Source organism: Callithrix jacchus, chromosome 7 (genome assembly GCF_049354715.1).
Source record: "Callithrix jacchus isolate 240 chromosome 7, calJac240_pri, whole genome shotgun sequence".
Lineage (NCBI taxonomy): Eukaryota > Metazoa > Chordata > Mammalia > Primates > Cebidae > Callithrix > Callithrix jacchus.
In genome coordinates this window covers 135,667,999-135,689,122 of record NC_133508.1, presented here as the reverse complement: position 1 = coordinate 135,689,122, position 21,124 = coordinate 135,667,999, and the positions used below count along the sequence as shown (strand labels likewise).

The window sequence follows — 21,124 nt, the reverse complement described above, 5'->3', positions numbered from 1 at the left end:
ACATGGTCAAATCCTACCTGTTCTTCAACTTTAAGCATAACTTTCTCTGTCTAAGAAGGCTTCTTTGGTTCTCCTGAGAAGAAAATAACTTTTCTTTCTTCTGAAATCTTGTATGGAGAAAATGAACACTTAAAGCATAACTATATCTATATCTATATATCTATACACACACGTATATATATATATGTTGTGTATATATGTGTATATATACACACATACACATATGTATATGTATACATGCATATATATAGATACACATGTGTGTGTGTGTATATATGCTTTAAGTGTTCATTTTATCCAGATAAGATTTCAGACAAATATATATACACATATATATACACACATATATATATTTATATACTTATATATATATATATATACACACATATATATGTTTGTCAGATACCTACTATGTTTAATGTACATAAATAATTGTAAAATATTATACTTTGGCTCTTCACTAATTCCTTCCATGTTAAAGAAGAGGAAGCAATATATAACTTTCAGAATATATTGAAGATTATGGAAAATATCTGAATTACTAAAGAAATGCATATTAAGTGTATAATCTTTAAAAATTATTGCAACAATTAGATGTACAAGTTATCCCCATTTGCAAATGAGAAAACTCATGCTCAGAGAGTTTAAGTCCTTTGTCTAACATCTTAAAACCAGTAAAGTGAACAATTAAATATAGGCAATCAAGCACCAGAGCTTGTACTCTTCACCTCAGTGCTATTCTTTCTGAGTTAATACACTTAAAGGCTTAGGATGAGCAAGCACATTTGAGCATTTAATATTAGCATACATGAAAGTCTGGGTGCATCCACACACATAGTGAGTTGTGTGTGTGTGTGTATGTGTGTGTGTATATGTTTAAGTATATTACATGTACGCACTAAATGCATGTATGCTATGTATTAACTGACTGACTATGCTAAGTATAGACAGTTTCTATAAAGCATCCTATCCTAAGTACATGGCTTATCGCTATTTTCCTCATTACAACAAGACAGAGGAAAATCTTACCTTCCTGAATCTTGCCATCTCCCTCAATCCTTTTAAGTACATACTCTCAATCCTCACCATATTTAAGGTGAATAAAGAATGGCTTCCTAGGAGAGTGTTGCCAACAAGCCCGTCCCTTCAGGACATAAAGCAGAGCTTTTATCTATGCTGTTCTCTGGTTTTCTTGATTAAAGTGTACCTCTGTTGTAGCTGCAGGTGACAAGGATCAAATTATATCAGCTATTTTAGTGCCCAGATATCTGCTGGGCAGGGAAACATTTAATGAATGCTCTTATATATTTTTCCTGCATTGACTTTACTGTTACTGTTTCTGTATTATTGATATATAAAAACTGGTGAATAGCTAATATTTAATTACTTCTAATAGTTATGATTAATAACTTATTTTTTGTTCAATTTTAACACTTCAGATTATAAACCATGATCTTATGCTCCATAAAGAAATTTCTAACAGAGAGTAGTGAGAATTGGGACACTTTTCCTTAATGCTGCAGCCTACAGTAATATCATTCAACCCCATAATTTTCAGCATAATTAACAGTTCCATTCATTTCACAAAAAAACCAAACCAAACCAAACAGAAAAACATTTTCTTTTGCCCTTTTGGTCATTGTTGTTTAGTGCTACTATTTAAATATTTTCATTTATGTAGCATTTATATTTCCAATAAGTGAAAGCCCCAGTAGATTCAGAAAGCATTAAGTACTGACCCTACTTTCTTTATATGGGCTGTGTTCTCTTTTCATTCCTGGTTATATCTATCTGTTTCTGTATTCACGGTGTGTGTGTTTTCTTCCAGTGACTCCTCTGCAGTTATTAATGTGTACCATTTCCATCACATCTTTCTTATTTCACCGCTGTATACCAAAAACATATTTTTGAATCTTCTTCTTTATCCAAATCACCTTCAGGGTAAGAAAGTGAAAGAAATACATTTAAGAGCAATAGGCTTTAATAATCATAATGGTATTTTTTCTGTATAGTAAAATAAGACAATCCTTGTTTAAAATTATATAAAAGGTGATATGTTCTGTTTTTTAGAAGATATTTTATTTACTTGTAAGACAACAGAATGTACTTGATTGAAGTTGTGGTTTCTTGTGCTATTGAGGATTTTGTAGCGTATTTTTTAAATAAGAATATGCTAATAAAAGTATCTTTTCAGCACTAATGGCTAAATCAAAGTTGCTTAAAATTGTAATAAAACTAGCTTCCTAATAATAGCATATGGATTAGGAGAAAATAAATGTTACAGAATAGAAAGGCAATGGACTGAATTATAAAAGCTTGCCGTACATTCTGAGGAAGATTTAGAACAAGTAACTTTCCTTCTCTGAGTCATAGTGCCTCAGTGACTGCTAAGATTGGGTAAACCTTCAAAACTGTGTGACACTGTAAAACCCTAACCTTTTCATCTGGACTTGAGAAGCCTCTTGAGGAGACAGTCAAGACTACCTTTTACTTTTTTTTTTTTCTAAACTCAAATTGGACTCCAGGAGAGATGATACTGTGCTCTTTTTCTAGCTGTGACTTCTTAACTGCTTTTTTCTCAGTCTTCAAATTACTCTGGTGGAGGCACTGATGTCACCAAGAGATGGGGTCAGTAGAACACCACCTTTTAAAATTCTAACCTGTTTTTATACGTAGATGGGATAGTCCTGGGTGTAAGATTCTAAATGTGTTTTAGTCGTTTCCTGCACTGCCTTGGCTACTGGTCTCTTTCTGCTTCTGGGAGATGGCTGGAGACTCATCTATGAGGTGGAGATAGAATTAATCCTATAATTTATTAGGAATCTGTTATGGATGAAAAGAAATAATGAGTATGGAATTTAACATAAGTCCCTTCATTTAATTCAAAATATGCAAAAAGTGTGAACTATACATTTTAAAGCTATTATTATATGGCAAAAGCAATAATCCCTCGACATAGACTACAGAAAGTACTTGTAGGAAAGTTCTCAACTATGTTTTATTCCCAGCTTCCTGATTATGATCATCCAACAAATAATTTTGAGCATCAATTGTGTGAATTGTGTTCTGTTCTAAATTTGCCTCTTGAATTGTTTTGAAGCACCCACGTGCAAATGAAAATTTCTAGTAGATAAATAGCTATTTAAAATTATATTTGGTTTAACTTGTAAATACAAATAAATATTAAACACCTTAAAACATGAACATACAGGTGTGGTTAAACAGCAGAATGGTGCACAGCATTAAAAATTCAGTTACTTTTAACGATGTTATCGTAGCTTCCAGCTCAGTATAATAGAGGCTGGGCCAAGATGCACATTTAAGAATATTCAAAGTTAGTTCCAGATAGCCCTAAGCTATTAAGAACCTGTGGTGTAATCAGAGAAGCAGAGTCAGAAGTACATAGGAAGGGCTGTTAATGGATTATTAAGAGAAGCAGAGAGATATAAATAGGCAGATAATTATTGGAAGCTGAGGATGGCTTTTGGCTGTTTTGACTGCTTAATGGATCAGAACATGGAGTTAGTCCCATCGTGTTTTAAAGATACTAGCCATTTTTCTTGTGTCCTTTTATTATGATAGGGTCTGGAAACAAAGGATAAAAGTTGTGGAACTCATGCATGAATGACACTTCCAACCTCGATTTCTTTATTCACACTTCTTTTCAACTGGACAGTTGATTCTGCCCAATTTTCAGTAGACGTATTGCACCATTGGGGAAGATATTAAACTATGTATTTTCCTACACTGGTGCTTATAGGGTAGGGAAGCAGTGTTTTGAATCCATCTTTTGCATCTCAATTATGTAGACCTTACTTTAATATTGAACATTAAATATATGAGGAAATGCAATATTACTAATAGGAAAATAATTTTTTACTGTAAATACTTTCTTGCTTAATGCCATTGTATATAGATTAATATAGACTTGCATTGCCTGATTAAACCATGCTGACTCAAACCAAAACGTAGCAAAGCTAAGACAATACAATGTGAGTTTTAAGGGTTTCAGATTGATTTATGTGTATGTCTTTTTTTTATTATTTTTTAACTGAGAAAGAAATTAATTCAGCCATTTAAACTCATGGAGTAGAAAATTCTTTAACAAGCATAGGTTACAATTCCAAATGCTGTGGATGGTTACCAATAAAAGAAGCAGGCATCTGTTCTCAGATGTGTGGAGAATGAAATGCCGCTTGTTTCATTACTCACTATAATATTTTTGGTGTCATACTATGGAGTAAAACTGTCTAGCCTCACTGATATTAGAGAAGAGGAATCATGTTTCCTTTTTTTCTAGAGAAATATCCTGGATAAATATATCTTTAATAGTTTTTGGCCTTTAAGTATCAGTACTTATGTTTTCATACATTTTTTTATGGTCATGTCAAATCATGAAAGATTAACATTGATTAATAGCTCTCTATTTTGCTCCTAGTGAAGTTCATTGCTATGCTTTGTATTAAATGTGAAAATTTAAAAAGTATGAGACTAGTGAAAACTCCAGGTTGTTTCCTTGCATTTAAAAAAATCTAATACACTTATCTAACTTTATGTATAACAATTATTTGGAGATAAAAATATGACATAATTGTTTATCTGAATTAATTTTTGCTGATTATGCATTTAAAAATAAGTTGTAGTAGAGTAACTTTGAAAGGTAAAAGGGGAATTAAATGACCAAAGATGAAAACAAGTGTAATTTAAATGTTACTTTTATGTAGAAATTATGGAGAAATTTATGTGGAACTGTGGTTTACAATAATTGTTGACATATTCCCCTAAGTACAGTGTCTGTGATTTTTCATGGTATCAATCATTTAAGGCAATTTAGGTAATAACATTCTGACATGCATTTCTGCTATTTTATTTACACCATTTGCCTATATCGTTGTAATGCAGTACCTTTCTGATTTGGTACAGTAAATGCACTCTGTAATATCTATTATGGCATGGTCAAAGGATAATTTATTGTCAAATAGAAAAATAGGTCAATACTAATGTCACTTGATGATCAACCCCCACCCCTCGAAGTTTAATAAAACATCTCACCAGTATGCATTCCAGTGCAGTGGTTGATATTTTATTAGGACTACCTGGCTATAGCAGTAGTGTAATTACTGAGCTGTCAGAGTGATAAGTGGGATTAATGGCAGCCTGATGCACTTTAGTCTGCAGAGCGCTTAGAGAATTGCAAGATGGTATTATTATCAGAGTCTGCCCATTCTGGCATATTCATGACACCAAAGGAAAAAAGAATGCTACAATTCAGGTTTGCGTGGCCCTGCCTCATTAACATCTGACATTTTCAACAGCTGTTATTTGTGAACTAGCTCAATAATAAAAGGAGAATTATTTGGTAAAGAGGCTTAATAACCACAACTAAAAATCCTTACATTGTCAATGCTGTTAAGTGAATCTGTTTACGTTGAATATAAGATTTCTCTGGAAGAAGAGAAAAATACACTGCACATTAATTTGATTCATTTATACCTGACATTATAACTTTATTTTTTAATTTAATATGTGTTATTATTCACATTGGGTGTTAGAAAAAAGAAAAGCAGGAAACTTGTGACTTCATTAGGGATAACCAGAATCCATATGATGTGCCATATATGTGTGTGTATGTTTATTCCTGTGTAATGTCAGATATTGTATAACCGTTGAAAAAACTTTTTTCAACAATAAGATGATGTTTAATTGGTATATTATTTGCTAAGTTTTTAGCTTTTTTATATTGTGACATAAAAGAAAATCCTTTCACTCCACTATTCACACTCAGCGTATTTATCTACGTGACAGTTACACATATAAATATCACCTCATTTTAACATCAAGGACCAAATAGGCCATACATTACAAAGTTTTTTGCATTGTTTGCAATGTATGCTGCAAATTATACTTTAAAGAAATTACTTTTGAACTCAGTAATAGTGTTTCGGAGGAAAATGTTAAGTATGAGCAAATAGGAATTCAACTAAATGATAGATGTGAATCTAACAATGGCATTTAGAGAAATGATAGGGGAGAGGTTTAATGACTACATTTCAGAGAGGACAATTGATTATGAAAAACCTTTGGTACTCATTGTATAAAATTTAATTTAGAGAGAAGGCTAAGGGCACAAACCAGAGAAAGAAGATCAGATTTAAAAACAAGATATTAATTAGGTACTGAGAAATTGGTTCAGACAATGAAGAGGGCTCTCACTCACAGAAGAATGACAAGGAGACTGGTTTTGTTTTCATGAAGGAAATGAACCAAGGTCTTTGCACATGGAAGTGCATAGAAAATTAGCTAACTAGTCACCTTTGTCACTGAGCAATGTAGGATCCATTCTTAGTGAAATTCTTAGAGAATTCTGTTTTTCTGGCACATGTGGTAGTTGTATATTTTCTTTAGTTGTCTATCTCCAGCCTCATTTCTTTCTACTCCCACTCTCACTTTATGCTAGACCAAATTCATTCATTCACCTGCCCTGTCATGTTCTTTCCTTTCCAGGTATTTGTGCATACTCTATCTATTCTTGGGTCATTCTCTTAAGTGATCCTGCACTCAGAATCCCACTGTCATTTGCTTTCCTAAGGTCCACTCATTCTTCAAGCTTCTATTTCAATATTATTCCTCCCAAGAACCCTGTGCTGACTGTCTCCCTCCAGGACTACTGTCCTTCTGTGCTCCCTTAACATGCTGTATTTCACCCAAATTCTCATTGACCACTTTGACCAGTGTGTGGCTTTTCTGTGTCTGCATTTCATTCAAACTGCATGTTCTATGATAGGACCATGGCGATCATTTTCCAACACTTTTACATTCTCATATCCCAGGGTCTGCCATGTAATGGAGGCTCATTAAATATGTATTAAATGAATGAATAAATGAAAAAAAACACATGTAAGTTAATGTGAAAATAAAGGATGAGTCTGGCCATTGGTTTCAATTGTCCCAAGTGGATAATGACAGAATTCTGGTTCTAACAATGTGGTTCCAATTATGAATACTAGAATCACTTCAGAGGCCCTTTTTCAAAATGCAGATTCCCAGGCCAGTAACTTCGACTCTGTGGGGGCTCCTCTGTGGAGTCTGTGCCACTTATCAAGCTTCCTGGTGGTCCTTAGGTGCAACAAAGTTTGAATATATCTCTGGCCAGGTCCCCAGGAAGCAGATCTGAGATGAGATTAATGCGCAGGAAGTTTACATGCAGATTAGCATCTGTAGAAGAGTGAAGGAAGTGGGATTGGGCAAACAGTCACAATAAATGCTTCAGTGGCTCCTTGCAGACTAGCTCCCCAAATACGGGAGTGGGTAACGAGCCTCTAAGCCCATTCAGTGACCTTGAATTGGTTGTGTCCTGCTACTGGAAAGGAGACCTGACCTTGTGGAACCTGTTCTCTTCAGCAGCTGAGGGAAGGTAGTTGTGGGAATAAAGCTTTGGTCTTGAAGGGAGTGGATCTGGGCTATGCTTTGAAGTATCTACTACAGAACTCAGTTGTCATATGAACAGGATGCAGGTTGAAAGACTTCAGAAAATTGGAAAGAAAGAGGGAGGCAGGTAGAGAAGGAAGCTGGGAGTAAGGAAGAGTGGAAGAAACGATATTTCAAGTGGTAAACTAAGACTTTACCTTGGATCTTCGCATTTGTGTAATAATTTTTGTCTAAAAGAATTAGAAACCTTATCATAAAAAAAACTGCATGCCAAGTATTGTCATCATAGTGAAAGATCAAAACAAAACTGAGAGAGTGAACGAATGGTGTATCCTACATAAATATCATTCTCTTAAAATCAAGAAGAAACTCTGAGATGCAGGGCAGTTACTAGCCAGCGTGATTCTCATTTATGTACCTCAAGAGGAATACAAAAGCTGAAACACAGAAATTTTGTATTTATTGCTTAAATGTTTTGAACCACTTCAACTCAGGAGGCAGAGATTGCAGTGAGCCGAGGTCATGCCGCTGCACTCCAGCCTGGTGTCAGAGCAAGACTGTGTCTCAAAAAAAAAAAAGTTTTTTACCTAAAAATAATGTAATTTTACTTATACTTACTAGACACTGACTCTGAATGAGTATAAGGTAGAAAATACATAGATTAGCTCACTTATCTTGTTTCTTAATGCAGTTATTTTATTTCCTAGATGCCTGAAATGTGCAGATGCCCCCTGTCAGAAGAGCTGTCCAACGAATCTTGATATTAAATCATTCATCACAAGTATTGCAAACAAGGTAAATTCAGATTTAACTCTGCAAATGAAAATAATAACAGTATTTGATCTTGATCTTATTATTATCCATGGGTACAGCATACAGCTTGTCTTAGCATATCTGATTAAAGCATTAAATATGATTTCTATAGGCATTTAAAAATGTGGCACATTTATTAATTACCCGCTTCCAAGTTGTGATTTATCATGAAAATTTAATTGTTCATTTTGAAAATTAGTTTATGTTAAAGTGAATGATTTTTAAAATTCAAGATACTGAATAGATTGGCTTTATGCTTGCTAAATACTCATAGACAAGAACTGTCACTGATCGGCAGAACACTATTATGATTTGTGAAATATCTTTGAAAGTGTGCCTTGATAGTAAGTCTAGCACACAGATATAGCAAGAGAATAGAATTTTTTTTTTACTAAAATTTAGTTAATTTGTTTAAGATTTGAAATAATTCATAGTGACTCATATAGTTGTAGCAAAAAAATACAACAAAAAATAGAAACAAGGCTTCTATTGGCATGAGTAGAACACAAAGAATTTTGATCTTTAGTTTTTTTTTAAAGAAATCAGTGTAAGTCTAAGCCCAGTTTTCATTCACTAAGTGAATAGTTGATTGAATAATTAATAGTACCTATTGTTTTTGTGAAGAGAGCATTGAGAGCTCTTGCCCAAGTGTCTAATTCTTTAAGGATGAACAAAGCTGAAGAAAGTCTCCCATAAAGATAGAGAATCCTTTCATAAGATTTACCACTGATTTTCTAAAACGCTGTAAAGATACCTTAACTCTACTCCAACAACCAGGTACCTTTTTACGTATAAAGATTATTTCTTAATATATGTCAAGTATTTAAAATAAATAATTTAGGGGGAGAAAAATGATACTTTTATATCAATTTAGGGGTTTGAAAGAATTTAAAAATTATTACTTTGGTGGAGGGATGTGGCATTAATCTATGACTGATCAGATTTATTAGGATTTGAAGTCTGGTTTGAATTTTTAGTTGAACCACTTATTGTAAAACTGGGGAAAATTACCTCTTTACTTTCACTTATGAAGGAAAGGTAGCATCTATCTTACAGAGTTGTGTTATAAACTGAATAATGTTTTTATACGAAAATGTCTAATATAGTAATTACTCAACAAATATTTTGTTGATGTGGAGTTGTTTCCCTATTCATTCAATATAGTAAATATTGTACAAGTAATTGCTGTTTTTAAAATAAATTTGTATTTATAAAATCTTATTTGTTTAATAAAGATCTCATCAGAAAAGGAGCGTCTAAAGTTTGAAGTCTAAAGTATGTTCACTAAAAAGTGTGTCTAAGTTAACACTCCTCACATCAAGCATGAGGAAATATGAGAATCATGATGGACTATCTTAGAATATCCAGGCTACCCCAATATTTTCATAGATATTTCAGAATTCAGTAGTTATTTTATGAGTACACACTTCATTCATTCAAGGTCTACACAAACGTCTAGAATGTCTAGAAAAAAAGACAAATAGGATTCTTAGAGAAGTTTACAAAATGTCTAAGCAAGATCACAGTCATCTGTATTTTAGGCAAAACTCTTTCTGTTTCATTAATTTGTTCTTATTCTTTACCGAATGGAGCATTGTGCTTAGATATGTATTTAAAAGATTTCTGTATGAATATGATATATTTGATGATGTTTAATTGAAAAGATAATCTTTTGTCAAACACATTAAAAAAAACTTTTGTAAGTAATTTTTTTGTTGAGGAATCACTGTAGCAATCATAAAAGGTCAAAGATTCTTGTTTTTTAAAGCAGGTTTTTAGATATTAACCAGCTGTGTACAATGTAGGTTGTCCCACATTGCTTTGCCAGTGGACCTCAATGCAGGAGGGGGGTTCTTTCCAGGTTGAGAGGGTAATTGAATCGCTAGACTCAATGAGGCTTTCGCCTCTCTGAGAAAAGGATGTCACTTGTTTTGTATTGTGTTAGGCTTCTGTGATTCAGTGGAGTTTAGGCCAATACTTCCATTCTTTATTTTCTTACAAACTGGATTACAGCTCTGGTTTTGAAAGGTACACTCCATTCTATTGTCCCCCCTCAGTCAGTTTTTCTCTGTTTCATTTGTGCAGGCTGTCGTTTGCAATTGTATCTCTCAATTGGAAGTACACGTTTCAGATTTATCAAACTGTGAATACTGGGTTATATTTCTTGATAGGTTTTCTTTTCAAAAATACTGCTTTATATGAGAATGCATGAAATAAATCTATCAATATAGTGAAATAAATGGTGTTTTTAAACAGTGTTCCTTGATTTAATGATCCTTTATTTAAAAGAATAGAGGAATGTTCTCTTCAAAACTTTTACATTAAATTGAAGCCATCAGTTTTTCCATAATTTTGCATGTGTTTGTGAAATCTGTATACTTAGATTAATGTGTTTTTTGTGTATGGATAAATAAATTTATAATATATGTTACAGAAAAGCTGACTAAATGATATGATGTAAAAGAAAAGTTTTTTCTTTGTTACAGATCTATATTTTAGAGGAACAACAAAATTGAAGTTAGCTCAATGTGTATGTGTTTGTATGTGTGTGTATATATATATATATATATGTATGGTTGAGAGGTATATATTATATATATACTATACACACACACATATATACATATTACAGATGTTACAAAGCAGGAAAGCAGAAACGTCATCAATAGATTTGGTGCTTTCTCCCATTGGGTTTGCCTTTCAATTTCAATGGCATTGGTTTATACTCTTATCAAACAAAATATTGATCATTTCTAGAATAATTTTCTAAACTTTGCTCAAATTCTATGATTTCCTTGCTCAGTAACTGTAGTTACTTCCCAGTGCCTAGAAACTAATGTCCAAATACAAAACCTGTTATGTAAGTTGAGTGGGCTTTCTCCCACTATTATATTAGAGAAGTAAGTTAGAAGAAAAAACGTTAGGAAGTAAATAATTTATTACCCAGTAATTTTAAAAATGTAAATATTTATGTATATTCAACAAAAATCAGTGATAAGATTTCAGGTTTCCCTTGGTACACGAGGTCACTTCCTTCATCTTTATTGTTCAATGATAGTTATGAACCCCTCTATCCATTTCAAGAGTATTGACTATCTATCTTCGGTAAGATGGTGCTCAGTAGAACAAAGCTTAAAAACAGAATGAAAAAAAAACACACTCTATCTCCTTTGATCAGCATGATCTCCAAAGTTATAGAATAACACTTAGGTAGGAGAAATAGTTTAGAAAATGTCCATAATAGACAAATATATAGAAACAAAGTAGATAAGTGATTTCCTGGGACTCAGGAGAGTCAGGCAAAAATAGGTGAGGAGTATTTATAAAAGTGGGTAATGACTACGAGTAGTGATGGAGTATCTTTTTTGAGTGATCAAAAATTAGTGTTCTAAATTAATTGGTATAAATATGATATGTGAATTATATCTTAATAAAGCTCTACACATGCATACACATATACAAACACACACACACCCCTTTATCTCTGTTATATACCTAGAGGGTACACAAGCCATTATCCTTCAGATTTGCAGAGTTGAGTATGCCATGTGATTTAAATAATTCTGAACTCGTGTGCCAATTTTCATTATGGATGACCTGCCAATTTTGGAGTATGTATTTTGGGTTGGTTTGTGTCATTTAGAATATCAATGTGAGTGAGTTTTGTGTCATAGAATAAGGTTTAATTCTGATTACCTCTTTCCATGTTATAAGATTTTTTTGTATATTAATTCTCTCTTTTAAAATTTGATGAGAGTATGATAATTGCTTTATTTAATCAATATTGGATTAGCTTTATTCACATTTTTGTCCTTTTTTTCAATGTTGCAATCTCCATGTGGAAGCAGTTTTACTTAGAATAAATAAAATTTTATTCAGAAAGTGTTTTTGTTGTTGTTGTTGGCAGACTATCTTAATTTTTCTTTCTGAGCTATTTTTATTTTTATTTTTTTACTTTTGAAAAGTTTTTTCACTAACTATAGAATTTAGGGTTGGCAATTATTATTATTATTTTTCTGCCTCATAGAACTTACCATTTTGGTGCCTTTTATCATACAGTGCTACTATTGAAAAATGAATGGAAATCTAATTATTGTTCATTGAGGTTAATATATATTCAGTGTGCTGTTTTGAAGATCTTTTAGTTTTTGACATTCAACAATTTTACAATGATTTATCTAAGTCTGTATTTCCTTTTATTTGTCCTGCTTATGTTTTTTTGGAATTATTGAAACTGGATTGATTTTTTTCATCATTTTGGGAAATTTGTCGGTGTCTCTCTGTCTTTATGAAGCTCTAATTAGATAGATGTTAGATCATTTTACTTTGTTCTCAATGACTCTTAGGTTTCATACATTTATCTTTTTGTTTATAGTATGGGTTTCATTCTAGATAATTTCCTTCAATTCTATTTTGAAGTTCACTTATAATTTCTTTACTGGTTTCAAATATACTGTTAAAATGGTCCATTGAGCTACAATTATATCTTTAATTTCTAAGGTTTATTGTGCTTTTTTAAAAATAATCTGCCAGGTTTTCATTAATCTTTTCAAGTCTTTTATTTCTTAAAACTTAAAATATTACTTTTTATATTTTGACACTTTTACTATTGAAAGTCTCTGTGAGTCTGATTGTACTGCCTGTGCTATCTACTGCCTCCACTGACTGCTTTATGTTCCCTTGTATGTTCATTGATTTTTTTTTTCCTATTACTCTGCTATTTTATGTTGATGCCTTATTGGAGGAAATTCTCTGACAAGTGTGAAGAATGCAAGTTTCTTTACAAGAGATTTATATTTTGCTTCCCTCAGACAATGACTTTACAGCCAGTCCTCTGGGACCACCTTAAACTAAATTTCTGATTTGATGTTTATTTCAAGTCACCAAGATTGTGACTCAGGCCACAAATACACTGGAAGACTATATTATTATAAATTTAATTTGCTAAGGAAATTATTTTCCCTCTTTTTCTTGTGTACCCAAGTTTAAGACAGGAAAGTTTTTGTGCAATTTCAGGTGGGAGTGAGATAGGATTACTTTTAATTTCTCTCTCTGGTGATGTGGACTTAAGCGATCCTAGCTTTATGATTGAGTCTTATGTTAGATCCAGACTTTCAATGGGCCTTGAACTTTTTCTTTTAAAACCTATGTCCTCCGAGACCCTTAAAACAGAAGCCTATGTTTACATGGTTTGGCAAATGCCTTTGCGAGGATTCCTACTGATTTCTCTGATGTACTTGCTGCCTTGTCATTTTCAGTGTTTGGATATGCCTATTCATGAATGGGTACATTTAAGATGACTTAAAAGCTATTTTCCTATAGTTTTAATTTCTAATTAGAAGAGTCATAGCAGATAACTAGTTTTCAATATGCCCTGGAAAAGTGCAATAAAGATTTAAGAGTAAGTGGATAGTATAGATTGATAAAAACCCAAATTTTGTGTAGGAAAATATTGGCATAGTAATTGGAGAGCTATATGGAAGAAATAAACTTTAAAAAATAAGACAAAAAAGATTTATTATATCAGATACTGATACTACAAAGCTGCTGTAATCAAAACAATGTAATTCTGTTACAGGAATATACATTTCTCAAACAGATGAGAGTCTATAAATAGAACCAAGTAAATATGAGTATATGATATATAATGCAGAAGACATTTCAATTCAGTGGAAAATAAATGACTTCTTCAATAAGTAGTTCTGGAATAATTTTGACTTTACTTTTAGAATCTTTCATAGGTTATCTCCTAGAATACTTTTCAGGTGGACTAACATTTGACATATGAAAAATACTTATTTAAGGATAATTTTAAATACAAGCAGCTATAAAGTATAGAAGAACAAATTTTACTACCTGCATTATAAAAATATATTTTAAAATAAAAACTAACCTCACTTGAAAACAACTGAAAAATTATTTGCCATGCATGTTTCAAGCCAAGTGCTAACATCTTTGTTAATCAAAGAGTTTCTGAAGATTTGTTTGAGAAGGATAACTCAGTACAGGCATAGACAAAAATTATATTGTTATACAAGTAATATAAGTGACTATTAATCATATTAAGGAAAGTCTACTTGCATATTAGTTAGTAATATGTAAATGAAAAGATGAGACACCAGTTTTCTCTTATCAAATTGTTGAAGTTGAAAAGTAAACTCCTATGTTACTAGCAGGAAGGAAAGAACAAACAAATATATGGTGGGTGCATATTTGAGAATTAAAAATATGTATGCTGTTTCACCAGGATGCTTTATTAATTTGTTCTACCTAGAGAAATAAAGTATTACAATGTAAAGGGATACATGTACAAGGATATTATTTAAAACAATTATAGCATTGTTTAAGGTAACACAAACTGGTGACAACTTAAGTGTTAGCTCAGTTTGTTCAGCTGTATTTATATTACAGAATGTTAAGAAGCAAATCTTAAAACTGTATTTTATATTTATTGATCTAAAAGGATATTTATAGTAAGTGAAAAAGGACAAATGTAGTAATTTGAATAGCATGAAACTATTTCTGGAAAAAAGATTAATCTGTATATAAACAAAAAAAGGGAGGATGTAATTTAGTTTCTTCATTTGATTGAGGTTGATATAGGGTGAAGTTAGATTTTTAACATTTTTCTTATAATAACTATATTATTTTGCTTCTTCTAATGGACATATATTTTATAATAAACATATATTGAAATTCAGTAGTAAAATGAAATAAAATAAAACTGAGAAGTTTCCCAATAGCACATGACCCTATTTCTAAGTTTTCATTGTGGTCGAAAGAATGAGAGAAAGATCAAGAACTTTTTTCCCTCAAATGGCTAAAATAGTTCCAAATATGTTTTTTGGATAATTACCCTGGTATTCTAATGTCACCTTTATTGTCTGTTTAATTTCATATTTACTGAGACCTGTTTTCAAATATTCTTTGTCCTGCCAATCCATCTGTATGTAACAGAACCAAGCTGTTTTAATCTCAATGCTGTCTAGTAAATATTGTTACTAACTAAAAGCATCTCCTTGATATTACATTTATTTTCAAAGTATCATAGCTTATTTTCTGCATGCAAAACTAGCATTGTAAACTGAAAAAGAGTTATGCAGAATAATTACAAGCACCATGTTCAGATTATAATAAAATATTAATTTCTAATTATTAATGTAAATGTATGCACAACTTGACTCATTCATTTATCACAAATGTTACTGTAGTTAATGTAACTATTAACTGAATTTTCCAGAATCTAGACTTTATTTTTAATAAATAACTTCATAGTCGTGAATCTGGCAAATCGTAGAATACTAAATTTACTAGTGTTAAAGACAAAGGACAGGGGTATTATTTTTTAAATGTCACATCTTAACCTCTGGTGTGAAAAAAATGGATGGATATAACGTTGTCTATTGAATCATTAATGATTATGTAAAATCTATCTTGTTTCTGTTTTACTGTATATATATTTGGGACATCACAAGGTTACATTTTTACTTTTAATCACAGTTGATACAATGTGTAATAGTCACTGATTTTATTTACATTTACTTAAATAGAAGAAGTTCAGATTTGAAAAGCCTGTAGCTCAAAGCAAATGTTAGTCAATTATAAGTTATAAAATGTAAACAACTTAAAATACGAGTGTCATGTTAGTATAAATGAGAAAGAATTTTTATTATACATCTTAAGCCAATTTTATATGAAACAAATAACATCATATTGTTTATGGTTGTGTATAGTATAGACAAATTTAAACATATACGTTTGTAAATATTTGATAAAAGTTATTTAAAAAGCATACTAATGATATAAAAGAGAGAGATATATATAAATTAAATTGGAATCACAACTATTTTCTTTCATAATATTAAGAGAAAGAGAAATCTGTATAAAGAAACACATAGGATACTAGTTTGGGTATTTTTTTAATATTAATGAGTAAGCTTCATTGTAGCAGAATATAGACCAAAAGAAAATGTGATTGAACTAGGCATCTCATTGTATAGAAAATAAATTTGAAACTCAGCCAAGCTAGGTGATTTATGTCAGATCACACAGCTGCTTGATAGTATAACTGAATTTTCCAGATTTCTTGTGCAGTGTGTGTTTGTATTACAGTATAAGCTCTATATTAACAAACTATGCACATTATGAACTAGCATTAAAATATAAAAGGCTGGAGCCTTTGCTATCATGACAAAATTTTATAAGCGCTATTAACATCTTAAGTGTTGGGTGACAATTGTAATAGACTTTATGTTAAAGAAATTTAGGTTTAGTTTTTTTGAAACTACTTTGAAAAATTTTAAATTTTAAAGTAAGTTATTAGAATTGATGCTAATTATATTTTTGAAGCTATTAATGGGACTAAATTAATGTACGTAGAGACTTTTTTGAAAATCCTTTTAACATCCACCAGAGAATATAACGCATAATAATAGTACATATCACAACAGTCTTTCAATGAAGGAATTACTCATATTCTTGTCAATAAAGAACAAACTCTTACAAAACAGTCTGACTTTTTTTGTGTAGAACAAATGGTGTGATATTACAGTCTAGATTTAATGGCATAAATAATCATTTTTTTGGCATGGCATAAAAAGTCATGAAAGAAAAACTTTTCAGCATTTTATATGTAAGTTATGCATATGTTTTAATATATATATATATTTGACATTAACATGGGAGATTTTTTGAATAATAATCTTAACCTCTCAATAATTTCTCGAACTAAAATATTCTCATTTGCTTGCAAGTTCTGTAATATTAATAAATGAAATTGTAGAATTATTTCAATGCCTAATGCTTTTTTTAAACTCTAATGATGACTAGCTCTAACACCTTTGTATTTGTATTAGTTTTTTTGTATTAGTGTATTTGTATTAGTGTTTAGATGTAGAAAAGTATCGTATCTCTTTGAAGCAAATTACACAAACTCTACTGCACACTAAATAAAATAACCTTTTATCTTTTTATTTCTCTCTTCAAGTTTCTTTATAACTTACTGGAAATGAAAACCTTAATTCTCTAGATTTCTTATAAAATTTATTGCATTTATAATTATTTTCACTGGATAAAGTATACTTTTATAATTTTAGAAAATGCATTCATGTTACTTAACTTTAATTGGTCATTCAAAAATTATGAAGCTCTTTCTTATTTTTGCGTTTTATAGAGATGTTCATTTTCAGGATTAAAAGATAAGTCAGCCAGGCACAGTGACTCACATGTGTAATCCCACCAGTTTGGGAGGCCAGGGCGGCTGGGTCTTTTGTGTTTAGGAGTTTAAATCCAGCTTGGCCAACATGGAAAAACCCCATCTCTACTAAAAAAATTCAAAATTTAGCTGGGCATGGTGGTGCAGCCCTGCAGTCCCAGCTGCTCAGTAGGCGAAGGCAGGAGATTCGCTTGAACCCAGGAGGTTGCACTGAGCGGAGATCTCACCATTGTACTCCAGCCTGAGTGACAGAGCCTGACTCTGTCAAAAAAAAAGAAGAAGAAGAAGAAGAAGAAGATAATTAGTAATCAGTAATTCATTTTCTAGTATTATATATGTAGTTGACTACATGATTACAGACAAAAGTGGTAGATTAGTCATGATCTCTGACCTTAATAAAACAAGTCATGTCATAAAAATATAAGACTATGGAAAATATATATTTACAAATACAGTCATCAAAAGGCTGTTGTATGAAGTACATCTGGCAGTATGCTTCCAACTGGAAAAAAGAGGAAATATTAATAAAGGTCTTTAAAATAAATGTTATCTGATATGAAGTATGGAAAGAATGGGTTTTGTTATAGATGAAAGTTTTATTTCATTTAGCTAGAACAATATAGAGGCAACAATGTTGATTCTTCATTCATATTTACTGCTTATCAAATGTGCTCTCACGTAGTTGATGAATGATGAATACATGTGCACACATAGACTAAGTTATTTTGACTAACTCATGGGGAAAATTATGAATTCTTAAGTATATTAAAAAGAAAAAGGAGGATAGGATGCAGAAAATAGGAGTAATAGAAGTGACTTTTAAAATTTATATAGGTAACTCATAGTATTTATATTTAAGAAAATCTTTTTAGGGAGAAAAAGCCTAAAGGGGTAGAGTGGGGACCTAAGTTCATTGAATCTATTCTATAGTATGTAATGGAATAGGCATTTTATCCATGCATAGTTAAAAAGTACAAAATATAAATATGCCTGACGAAGAAAGAATTTTGATCTTTGTGTCTCAAGTGATGAAACCGAGGCTGAAGATATGACATTTCCGCAGCCATATTGCATGTGCGTGGTATAAGCTGAATTCAAATTTAGTTGATGACTTCAAAGCCCGTGTATATGTGTGTGTGTGTGTGTGTGTGTGTGTGTGTGTGTCTGTGCACGTGCTCTTATACATGCCTGTGTTTTTGTTCCAATTTAATGTCTCAGGATCAAAAAAAAGTTTATCTTCTACAAGAATGATTATTAATTGCTTTACATGTTTAGGCTTAAAGGAGGCTCACTGAACTAAATGTATAGTTCTAAAAATAAATCACATTGTATAAAACTGATCTAAAATGTAGCGTATCTAATATATGAAAAGATAAGTTTTCAGAATAAACCTAGTCAAACCTATTCTTCTGTCTACATTTTTTTTTCTACAAGAGCATGAGTACGATGATGTCAGGAATTTTCATGTGTCCTGTTCATGATATATCTACATTCTCTTTTGCCAAATATCTGAGGACCCACAGGTTATTCATTGAGAGATGGTGAAAGCTCCACAGAGTGTTCTTTGTGCTTGTACTTTCTGTGTGTGGTGCTAGAGACATTTTCTGTTCAATTAATGTACATCAGTACATTCACCATTACAGTTTGAGCCAGAAATATAAGTAATGTTAATTCACCCTTCTCACACATGCAAACTTCTTGAAGTTTAGCCCAAGTATTTTTTTAAATGCAACAGATTGGAGTTTATCTTGGAAGGGTGCTTCCATCTGTGAAAACTGTCATTGGAAGAAGGAAGAACACTTTAAAATAAATCCACCAGCTGTATTGATAATCTTGTAGTGATATGAAGACTTGAATATGATAGGACTATTTGTTAAATTAGTTATACCATATGACAGGATAGCGGCTTGTGAGTTTTCCAGTTCTTGATAATGACTTTAAAAATCATTAAATTGTGGAGGAATGACACTAATGCAGTTTCATGCTGTAATTTTAAAATAAAAAGCAAAATATAGAAGTTAAAATTATTTTAAAATTAACTCACCTAAATGGCACATGTTGTGCCTATGAACATGCTTTTAAAACCTCAAGGACTAATAGAAAATTCAATACCTGCAAATTGTGAGTAAATTAATGGGCCAAAGAACATTCAATGTCTATATTTTTGTATCGATTTAAAAAAACAAACATTTCAAATATTATTTTTGTTTTTAGATTTTTGTTAAAAGAAGGATTGAAAGTCCTAATGTTTTGTACACAAAATATCTCTATGTACAAAAAAATCTGATACGTATTTTGTGTCTCTCCTGACATAGCCCTGTAAATTTTTCTTCACATGATCAAACAGTGAAATGCTTGTGACTGATTGAATAACATGAACCAGTTGAAGTAGTGTGTATTGTCTAGAAGGAGACTGCTGGGGTGTCTATAAAGTACCCTTCTAAATTTAAATTTTCTTGCCTTTACTTTGAAAAAGAATGAAGAGCTCACGGAATAAAAATCAAACCTCTTGTGTAGAAGGAGGACCCAACAAATCTTCCCACTTGCTATGAGAGAAAAAATTGATATTGATCTTGACGTTCTCTGTGGGAAGAGTTGTGGTATTCCCCTTTTAATAGGTTTCCGAGTGTCTTTGGTTGTGAATACTAAGATCCCTAAACAATGGAGTTATCTACCATTTTTTCAAAGTTATTTGTAAGAGATAGGTTGCAAAGGTGACTTCTGAATCATTGCTTAATGTTGGTTCAACCCATTTGCAAAATCATTCTTCTTTATTCTATGGTACATGCCCAGGCTTTCCTCTTTCCAGGCATCATTGTGTAACCTCCCTTAGGTTCCCTGCCTTTCCCCTTCCTTTCCAAGAATTTTCACATCATCTATTCAATAATTTTCTCAGTTAATTTCTTAATACTGGAACCCTTCTATTAAAAAAGCTTTAATTAAATACTAATCCCTCAGCTTGCCAGTCAGAATCCTCCATAATTTTGTTTGTGCATATTTTTCAAATATATCTTCTAATAATCTTTCTCAAGTGAATGAATTACCTCAGCCAAATTGCGAAGTCATTATGCCAAGCCCTGTTCTGAACTTTCTTGAATATTTACTCATATCAATCCAGTATGATGTGGCTATCATTCTCTCTTATCTTAGACCTGTCACACCCAGAATTATTTTGAGTGTCACACATTTAAAGCTGATGCTGGATGCCTTAACCTGAAATGACTTCTTACTCTGATGCTAAAGCATCTTGATATCAGGAAGCATATACTTGTTTTTTTTTTTCTTAAAAAAAAATACACATAATGCTTTATATTTAGAAGACATTCAATAAATCCTTACTAACTTAAAAAAATTTTAATTTCCTATACAATTTGTTTTGGTGAAAGGGTTATACTTAGAGTCACGAGAGTGTTAAAGAATTATTATACAATTTCATGACAGTGGTAGATCAGGCACTTGTCATTTGACAGCTGTAGAAAAATCATGGACTGTAAGTATTATTTTAAATATTTTATTTGTTGCAATTATTCAAACGTGTCTCTTTCTGTTCTTGGGATATTTTATGTGCCATCTTGAAACCAATTTGGGGCTCATGAAACAATATTCTTGTGGAAAGATACTTAAGTGTTTAATTGGATTATATTTTTTGTGCTGTTTTTTTTACCCCAA

At 31.7% G+C, this 21,124-nt stretch overlaps 1 protein-coding gene across 4 annotated transcripts in view; it reads left to right on the top strand.

The window, feature by feature from the left end:
- Positions 1–21,124, top strand: part of DPYD (dihydropyrimidine dehydrogenase) — an 895,784-nt gene that overhangs the window by 215,031 nt on the left and 659,629 nt on the right. For all 4 annotated transcript variants that reach the window (XR_008473049.2, XM_035252229.3, XM_054236576.2 and 1 more), the window contains one exon: positions 8,136–8,223. Coding sequence is in view for 2 of the 4 variants with exons in the window: in XM_035252229.3 (XP_035108120.1) it covers positions 8,136–8,223 (88 nt within the window). In the remaining 2 variants the exon portion in view is untranslated. The remainder of the gene's footprint in view (positions 1–8,135; positions 8,224–21,124) is intronic.